Source organism: Eucyclogobius newberryi, unplaced genomic scaffold, assembly GCF_026437365.1.
Source record: "Eucyclogobius newberryi isolate DKJ021-1_F unplaced genomic scaffold, fEucNew1.0.hap1 SCAF_19, whole genome shotgun sequence".
NCBI classification, from domain to species: domain Eukaryota; kingdom Metazoa; phylum Chordata; class Actinopteri; order Gobiiformes; family Gobiidae; genus Eucyclogobius; species Eucyclogobius newberryi.
The window spans coordinates 24850011-24860195 of record NW_027315823.1 but is presented as its reverse complement, the minus strand read 5'-3'; the positions used below and the strand labels follow the sequence as shown (position 1 = coordinate 24860195).

At 37.9% G+C, this 10185-nt stretch overlaps 1 protein-coding gene across 1 annotated transcript; it reads left to right on the top strand.

Annotated features, from left to right (window-relative positions):
* The first annotated feature begins 61 nt into the window (after nt 1-61).
* Nucleotides 62-10184, top strand: sfi1 (SFI1 centrin binding protein). The gene is made up of 31 exons (XM_072452401.1): nt 62-364; nt 436-507; nt 590-700; nt 1968-2062; nt 2147-2264; nt 2676-2778; nt 2850-3006; nt 3092-3253; nt 3602-3672; nt 3748-3840; nt 3913-4010; nt 4106-4172; nt 4257-4387; nt 4453-4534; nt 4600-4778; nt 4845-4920; nt 5001-5096; nt 5195-5271; nt 5376-5478; nt 5559-5655; nt 5738-5898; nt 5978-6052; nt 6915-6989; nt 7306-7482; nt 7738-7919; nt 7998-8081; nt 8679-8865; nt 8949-9021; nt 9444-9531; nt 9617-9716; nt 9955-10184. Exons 1-31 carry the CDS (start codon nt 204-206, stop codon nt 10081-10083), a joined length of 3480 nt encoding a protein of 1159 aa, XP_072308502.1. The 5' UTR covers nt 62-203; the 3' UTR covers nt 10084-10184.
* Nucleotide 10185: the final 1 nt, after the last annotated feature.

Genomic DNA, 10185 nt, shown 5'->3' with positions numbered 1-10185 from the left:
ACGTTTGTTGTCCAGTGTATGTGGTTGCCATTGACAACTCAGTGCGCTCAAACTATCACGTGATGAGGAAACACAAACGCGCGGTGTTCAGTTCTGGTCCTGGTCAATCGCGTACAAAATTTGAGAGTACCACGTTCTGATATTTTTCTCTTATAGCGATCACTTGTATTCGCGTTGTGATACGATTAATCAGAAGATTAATAATGCCCAACAATAACTCCGAGAAACCTGCACCGCTGAGACACCGAACAGGTGCTGCCAAGTCTGCGTCAAAACAACAACACAGCACTCAAACCAGAAAAATCCTTTACAGAGTGGGCTACAACTGGAACAAAGGTGGAAGACTAAAAGAGCTACGAATAAGGTGACACATTTTAACATTTTGCACCCTAAATTTCAATTTAGTATTAAACGTGAACTTGTATTTACTTACAGGCATTTGGCAAGGAAGTTTCTGAAAATATGGATACAGAACACATTTGGACAAGTTCTTCCTCACAAAGCAAAGTAAATGCTATAAGTCTATGTTATCGTAGACATTGAGTCTTGAAAGTATTGTACATATTTCATTAATATTTGGACGTTCCAGGTCCCACTATAAAGGAGTTATTTTGAAGCGAGTCTTTGAAGCGTGGAAAGATGAGTGGTGGACATCAAGGAGGGAGTGGAGTTTGACACTGCGTGCACAGTGTCACTACAAGTCAGACATTTATATTTGTCTAATGTCTAATTGTAGCCATCCAATTCTGTCAATCATACACACAACAACGTGCTAATACTAAACCAAACACTAGGAAAACTCTATTTCGATCTTAAGGAAAAGGCTTGATACTCGATTCCACAGACAAGAAAACCTACAGAAGGAGCAAATAAGCATAAAATTCTATTCAATTAAATTTATTTTGTAACGCCCAAAATCACAACAACAGTTGCCTCCGAGGGCGACAGTGAAAAACGGATCAAACAATGTCCATAGGGACGAGGGGTGATGTTCCAGGGTCCCCTGTCCTAAGACCCTCCTTCTTGGCCAGGAAAAGCTACAAAAACCTCCTTGGGAAAAAGTAGAAACCTGGAGGAGTTCCACAGTAAAGGAAAGATCCGACTCCCTCAGACGGACAAACAGATTTAAATTTACATTAAAAATAGTTAGTTAGTAAATTCTGGTTCCATCCTAGTTTAATTCTGGGATAGTCCTGATTCAGACCCCATCATTACTAGTCTAGTCCTAGTGCAATTCTGATGAATTTTAATTTGCAACAAATGTTGATAAAGCTTTATTTTTCACAAAAATCTAATATAGCTGTTATTGAAACAGATGTAGTGTTGGAGATATTTAGTTTGACCCCTAATTTTGTCATAAGTCTACACGCAAGATAGACAGTGGAGCTGGACCTACTCAGGAGGAGAACCAGTTCATCAGGAGGAGAACCAATTCTTCCAGGCAGACGAAGAACCGTTCATATGTAGTAGAGACCGCTTTTCCAGGGAGTCGAGGAGCATCTGGATCCACAGGTCATCCTGTCCCACTCTACCAGGATTGGCGGGGAGTGGAAAAAGAAGAAGAAAAGGCAAAGAACAGATTACAAGTAAAATTAAATATTAAATATTGATTGATAGAATAAGTAGTCAGAAGCAGAGGATAGTGCTCAAGCTGCCATACTTCCCCCAGCATAGTTGCTCCTAGGGCAGGGTAGCTGAAACTGTAGGTTTATATTTCTGTTCCTGACCATAAGCGATTTCAAAGAGGAATGTTTTAAGCCTGGTCTTAAATGAAGAGACTGTGTCGGCCTCTTTAACATCAACAGGGAGCTTATTCCAAAAAAAATATCAATTATTATTATCAATTATCTATAGCTAATATTTTACTTTAGTTAATGATAATATTTATAATATATACAGACAAAAGGTTAATACAGTATTAAGTTTGTGTTAAGTTCTATTGTATTTTTGCTTCCCCACCACCCCAGGTATTTCCTATATAACCAAACGTTCCACAGATGGAGAGATTTTGTGATTTTGCAAAGAGAGAAGAACATTCGAATCCAACACGCTCAATCATTTGGTAAACATATTCTTCTGCATTACTTAGATTTAATTTCTCCATCTAAAAACTTTAGATTTACGTTTTAATTGTGTGCTTACCCAGCTGACAGACAACGTTTGCTTCGTGCATGGGAAAGCTGGGAAGATTATACAGAAGTTAAGAGAATAAAGAAGCAACAGCTTGCCATGGCTCTTCAACTCAACAAACATTCAACGATAAAGTATGAACTAGTTGTTAGTTGTTTGGAACAAAAACTAATCTAAAGTGTACCATGTAACTTTTCATGGAAATGTTATAGCTTTGCCTAGAATGTCAGATCTATGGAGAGGCAAGTCCACTCACAGTAAGAATGCATGTTTTTCAAGGTATTTTCATAAAAACACATGCAATTTTAGGGAATGCAAGATAGATAGAGGCAAAGCATCTCAATTAAGACGAGTAGGTAACGTGCCCTCCATCAGAAAAGTTATATCGTGTACCATAAATCTGTGAATAAGCTATCATTAATCAATTATTCCTTAGATAGTAGGCATATTAAATATAATAATGATGTCACTATATTTTTTTTAACCATAAAACATCTGAAGCCTTTATTAAACATTAAATGCATGTTTTTTTTTAATCAATGTAGATTGACTTGGAGTAAATGGAAGAATAAGATGCTGCATATTCAACACCTGCATGTGATGGAAGATGAAGCTCTCAAGCAGCAAAGATTGGCAACACAGCACAAGGTAAATAAGTTAATTTGTCAGTGTATTTTTAACACAGTTGTCATAATCCAACTGGAACTTTGTCTTTTAAGATTTTACTACGTTGGAGAGACATGCACACAGTTTCATGTCATGACAGACTGAATGAGCTAAAGGCTGCACTTCACAACAACACCCGGCTTAAGAGAAAAGCATTTAATCAGTGGGTTATTTATGTCTCCGGCCGTCACACTAAACACACAACAAAAGGTAATTCTGAATTGCTAGATTGTTTTCTAATGTTGTTATAGATTATGTGGTTATTTCATTATGATTTTTATTTTTTATTTTGTAGTTGTCGGTCAGAACACCAACCATCTCAGGCTTGTGAAGGTGTACTGGACTAAATGGTGTCAAGTGCTGTATGAGAAATGGAGTGAAGAGGTGCGTTTGGAGGCTGCCGGGCATTTGGCTGTACGGATCTGTCAGCGCAGAGTGGTCAACCGTTGGAAAGCTTGTATCCTTTACCACATGCCTCATAATGACCTGCAGGATCACAAGAATATTCCACATTATGCCATTAAGTATCTATCAAAACTGCAATTTTTTTAATTGTTAAAAATACCCTGAAGTCATGCATTTTGACTGAAAGCGAGCTAATCCTCTCCACTGATAAAACCTGGATTTGACCTGGATTTACTACCTGCTTGTCTCCATGGAAATACAGAAGTTCAATGCCATACTTTGGTACCAGGCCAAAAATGTTACATAGTGCACGTTTAACAAACGTCAATAATACATCTTTAGGATATCTACATTTCTGTGAATTTCTCTGATTCTACCAGATTCTTTAGCTTAAAACTAGATGTGAAACTATGTCACAAAAAAGCTGAAAACATCCAGAAAGCACAAGAGCATTTTCATCATAAATTACAGGTAAGAATTCAAGAGGGAAAATATTCAATCCAGTGTAAATTGTTCTACAAAATGTTTCTGTCACTGTGTCTCCAGAGAGCTGCTTTTGGTGGTTTGTCTCGCAATGTTAAGTTGAATAAATCAAAGCGACTTAACAACAATGTGGCTGTCCAACATTGCCATCGAATCGTGAGTGAACAGTAAGTGTAAACCAATCAAGATAAATCACTGTAATACAATACTGTTCTTTTTGTTTACAAGACTTTGGGGAGATTTTGGAGACTATGGCAGGAACGTCTTGAAGAAGCAGAAGATAGGAGTTTTCAGCACCTCACTGAGAAGGCTCAAATCTTTTATAGGTTATATATCTTACACAACCCTCTTTAATGCTCGATATTCATATCTTTTAAATTATTATTTCTGATTACAATTTATACAATTGTATTGTTAACAGCATCTCCTTGTCAAGATCCTGTTTCCTCGTCTGGAGACAGAAGTTGGCTGAGTTAAGACATATGCAGGTATTGAGTTATTGTTAATTAGACCTTTTACAATGTTCTGAATCATCACTGTTTTTAATTAATTCAAGTATTTATTTTATGCAGACTTTGACAAAGCAAGCAGATATGTTGTTTGCCGACCACATCGTTCCACATTGTTTTCAGTCATGGTTTATCTTAACTCACCAGGAAACGATTCAAAAACAAAGAAAAGTCAAAGCTGAGCAGTACAACAGGTAGCAACTGATATTTTAAATCAATTATGTTCTTTATATATGTTTGACTAAATTTCTACTTGCAGACAGCGCCAGTACTCCTGGGTTTTTTACACCTGGTGGGGATTGTCGGAAAAACACAAAGAGCAGAAGATGGCAGAACAAATGGTTTGTTGAACTATTATTAGATGCTGTGTGTCCTCACAAAATCTGAGATATATAACCCTATTCAGGCAATATTTCACGTGGAACAAGTACAAATGCAAAAAGCTTGGAATCTCTGGAAGAAACAAACGGAAATGAGGATAAAGGTGCAAAAGAAGCTGGACAGTTCAAAACATCTGTACCAGCAAAGACTTCTGCAAAAAGCAATGACACAGTGGAAGGACAACATCACAGAGCTAAGATATAAGTGAGGGAACATTTAATTATGAAACATGACACATTTTGTAATGTTAAAACAATCTCTGTATTTCAGGAGAAACCGAGAGATTCAAGCTTACCATCAAGGTGATCTTTGCATCCTGAGATGGACTGTGGAAAAATGGAAAAAGGTATCACGTATACATGTGTTTGTAGAGTATAAAAACAATGGAATCCACACAGATCTAGCTGTTGTTGATGTTTTTTTTAGTTTGTCCAGATGCAAAAAGCCAAGAAACAAAAAGCAGAGGAAATGCAGGAGTATCATGGAAAACAACTCCTCAAACACTCATTTACAGCGTGGAAGGTAAATCACTGTTAATTCCATAAAAATAGATTAAATTGACGGCTATCATAACACAATTATACACTAATAAATTTAAATAATGTTTTTTCATCTGTTAGAACCATAACCTCCAGATGCACAATATACATGCTCAAGCAGATGAACTTTACAAGCAGCAAACACTCAAGTCCATGAGGTATTAACCAACTACTTATTTTTAATCCATTGGTCTTTTCTTTAGCTTGAATATTGAGCTGAGCATGTCCACGTTTATTTCTTTTTGGCGTCATATTTTTTCAGGAGAGTTGTGGGAATGTGGCACGAGAATGCAGCAAACTCTTTTGAGTTTAGAATAAAAAAGCAAATGGCTCAAAATCACAACCGGCACGTTCTTCAACTCAAGGTTTCAGCCCTTAATTCTTCTCCATTTACCATGTAATTTTTATTTTTAGATTACACGGTTTCCTTCATATCCTAATGCAGGTGTTTAGTGCTTGGAGAGAAGCGACAGTAGATGCAGTGACTAAGCATCACCAACAGATGGCGGTACTTAACAGTGCACAGGAAGCCATGAATAAAGGTAATAGTAAATTCTACAATAAAACTTTATAACATGTAAGGTATGTTTAGTGAAGGGATGAAGAATACCTTTTGTTGTTCAGGACAATTACAGCACTTTTTCAGAAAGTGGCATGTGAAAACAAAAAATGATCAAACAGAACGACTCCACTTGCAAAGAGCCGAGTGGCACCACGACACCACTGTCCTCACCAAGGCCTTTAGAGCTTGGGAAAATCACCACAACCATTATCAGAAATATAAGGTAGCACTTGTACTTTTGTGTTTTTGCAGATTTATTTTTCATTTTTATTATTCATTTTGTATTGATGTGTTTTTTCTAGGTGATGAAACGCCAAGCCAGTTTTTTGCTGAGACTGAAGACATGGCAGGCTTTTTTTGATCTATGGAAAATTAAGGTGAATGTAACTTCAACACTTGAAAATCTGGAATATTTATTTTGGCCATATTCAACCATGTTTAACATGTTACATGTATTTGCAAATATTGTCAGAGGCTTCCAATTTACTCTTAAGCAGTGTTTTCAAAACCCAACTCTATTTTAGTTCAAGCTATAGGGCTGTGGTCGACTAAATAAATATTGGGTCAATTAAAGGCATGCCAACTAAAAAGGGGGCGTGGTATAAGCTCTCAACTATTAAGTATCTCTATTTGACCAAAACGACACCCACAAGACTAATAAAAACACAACTATTTATTTAGAAAAGTACTAGAGAACAGCGTATCTATATGGCCCAAAACATGCACAATACGTAGAAATCTTCCAGTGAAGGTAGTCTTGACCAAACATAGTACAAAGATCAAGCAATGGGTTCCTGGGTGTCTCTATGGAGACATTAAAGGCTAATCCAAACAAATCTAATCAAAAGAAAAAAGAAAAAAATAAGCTGATTAAATTCAAAATTCACTCCTAAATTTTCTCCTTTTTGCTGTTGTCCCATACAAATCCTTTTCATCTAAATTTACTATATCAGTTGACGAATACAAAGTTTGGTTGACTTAGACACTGATTAATCGATTAAACGACTAAAGACATACAGCTCTACCCTCCTTGAGCAAATCCACGCCACACTTTTTCAAAACAGACCGATCTATTTTTGCAAAGGAACTCTTCACTTACACCCCCAGTTTATTTAGTAATTAATTCATTGTTTGATTTTCACTGTTTATTGTATTGTTGAGTATTTTACTGTTGATCGACACAAAGTAAGACCTTAGAAATAAGACAAATATTTCACTTTGGTCTACCTCCTGCTACAGCTGCAGCACAGACGGAGCGAGGTGAGGCAGACTGAGCACGCTCTCTGGCACTGGTCCCTCTCCCTTCAAGCCAAGGTAACAAAACCACATTGTTCAGCCTCAGAAAAATATTTGACTGGAAAGTTTGTTGTAAAATGATGCCCAGGGTAAATGTCTGAAGTTCTTAACAACAAAGATATGACGTGATCTTTTTTTTTTTTTTTTTTTTAACTAATGCATGCAAATGTTTATCATTGAGGGCTCCACGTTATCAGGGGTAGAGCGCGTGCCCTTAATCTTCCAAGCAGAATGAACAAATTTTTTTACATTACTGATTTGTCATTGATTTTTGCACAATATCTTAATAACCACATATGGACTTTGTTAATTGTGTAATATGAATAATATGCAGGTGTTGAATGCATGGAGGCGATATGTGACTGAGCAGCACAGGGAGCGAGAGGAAGTGGCCCACGCCGCTCAGTTGTACCGAGACGGGCTGCTCAGAGAGGGCGTGTCCTGTATCCTGACATACGCAGCCCAAATGAATGACCTGACGACGAGCCTGACTCAACACGCACAAGAACAAGTAAGTGGTATATATTTTTCAAATCAAATGTTTAGGATGTTTGATTGAAACCGCACATGTGACTGACGTAAGGGTGGGGGTAAATCTATAAATACTCACCATGCATAATTAAGTTTAAATACTAATGATTGTAGACATTCAAGTAAAATAAAGGTGAAATTAAGTAAAAGGTAATACTGATAATAACATGCATAGACAGTGTTTAGTTTCTTGTGGTTTTATTTGAGGATTCTGATTTCATAATATTTATTTCAGCACACAAGACGTCTACAGAGAGTGGTTCGTCGCTGTGCTCTGAAATGGAAACGTAAAGCTCTGGGTAAAAAAGAAAAAAAAACAGATGTCAAAGGTGAACAGGTGAAGAAGAGCGTTTCATTCTTTCTGCCCGAAGTCAAAGGTGACTCACAGGAGGAAGGGGATCAAGCACTCATGAAGATGTGAGTTTGTGGTATATTTACAGCACTGTTTAAAAAAAAAAAAAAAGTATACTTATACATACATTTTGTTTCCTACAGGCTGCTCGCTCGTCTGCCTCGTCGTCAGCCGCGTTGCTCTGAGGAACTTCTTAACTCCCCGCCACGAATCACGCGGCCGGAAAGGTGCGGGGAATCATTTGTACTTCATGTTTACAAACTATGTTCTAAATGAATCAGAAAAAAGCTAGCATTGGCCATTTCAGTTCAATGTCTTTCTAGTAACTTTCGGTAGAGGAATTGTACGAGGTTTAAAAGGATAATTTTATCTGTTATTTGAGATGGTTGTAGGGAATGTATCTTAAAGGCGTAATGGACGATTTTATTGGCCCAAATCTGAGTCTTATTTCCTCGTGGCGTGGAAAGCCGATTAGTCCTGCCACGTATCAATCATAGAACGCACCTACTGCTCACCTGCAGCCGCGTGCGGCTCGTCCCCATGAGCAGCACGTTTCCGCGTGTCTATAAGCGCATGGTTCTATCATAATATAGTTCCCTCAGTGTACGGGACAAAATTAGGACGGAGAAAGACAGTTCGAGCTGTCTCTGAAGAGAAGGACATCTACGGAGACGAGGATGCGATGCGATCCGTCGGGCTAATAAACAAGCGCACGTGTGTTGTATCAGTCCGCACGGGGGACTGCGCATGCGCACTTCCACCTGAGTTCTCAAATTGCTCAAATAACTATAATGTTAAATATTGCCAAGTTGTTTTTTCTCTAGTGCTGAACTGGACACGTCTGTTGCCAGCTTCGCAGTAGCTCCACAATCACAAAAGTTCAGTTGTTCTGGTGCTGCTCCTGTGACCTCCACTCGTCGGAGTCCTAATAATGAAGCTGGACTTACCTTTGTTTCCAGTGAAGAGCCAACACAAAACCTCCTTCTGCCTCCTTCAGCCTTCATGGCAACAGTATGCTTGACCCTTTGACTTGGCTTGTAGACAACATTAACATTGAAATACAGTGTTTGATTGATAAATCCTTTTACGTTAAGATCCCTCCTGAAGATCCTCGAGTTGAACAATCAAGTCAACCTTTGCTTCCTTTTACAAGCAGAAATTCTAGAGGTAATATCAATGTAGTAAACACATTTTTATACACACGCCTACATAAGCTTAAAGAGCGTCCGTCACCTCCAGATCTCCATTTAGATGTTACCGCTTTGACTGAAATGTTCCATAGTATTGCTTTTCACTTCTCTATCTTGCATTTATTCAGTTAAAGGTGCTTTCCCCCCATGCTAATAAACACACATGCCTTCTTAGTGTTTGGGGCAGGTTTGCCTTTTCACAGATCTGACCTATCTCCATGGGGACAACCAGAAAAGTTTCATAGTGCACTTTTAAAGTTCTAGCCTGTGTAGTTTAAATTGGAAAACAGCTTCAACTCTACGTTAATAACACTCATCATTAGTATATTTTTTTCTTAGGCAGACACACTAATCTTACTTATTGTTTTGAGTACATCTGAATACGTAGTTATCTTGCAGTCGTGGATACGGTGGTAGATCTAACAAATGAACTGCTAGGAATCAAACAAGACATGACCAGTTACCAACAGGACAAAAAGCAGCTGCGGTAAGACTTTTCTTGAATTAAAGTTTGGTCAAAATGTGAAAATATAGTGTAGCATAACAAATACGATTTGTTGTTTTCTGTTCAGGGCATGGAGCAAGTTAAGAGATGTGCTTCAGACGTGGCTCCAGACCAGCGGACAGGACGACCACGCTGAGAAAGATTCTGTTTCTCAAGAATTGGAAGAGGTATGGGCAAAATTCAAAACAAGCACCGAAAGTAAGATGAGTTAATTCATGTGTATTTTCTATGCTGTTTCCTATACTCTGCCCACAAGTAGCGAGGAAAAGTAACTTATAACTTATTTCTTATTTTATAAAAGACGGCTATATTTTATGCAGTATTGAAATATCACTCACATCTGTATGTCTAGAGCTACTTCAGTCTTAGTTGTTTTAATCACTTTATCTAAACCTATTTTCACAGTTGAAGAACAATATTGACCAGCTCACCACAAAACTATCAAAGCAGAAGCCCACAATTCTGCAACACATTGAAAGGATTCAGCATCTGCAAGTCACACTTCAGGCCGCCTACACCATCAACCCAAAATGAAAACTACAAGATGGCGAGACTTTTGTTTTAGCCATTTACGGCTTTTGGCTTATTTAACTGAAGGCGTATCCCTCAATTCAGGAGACATTCAGTTATGTAACC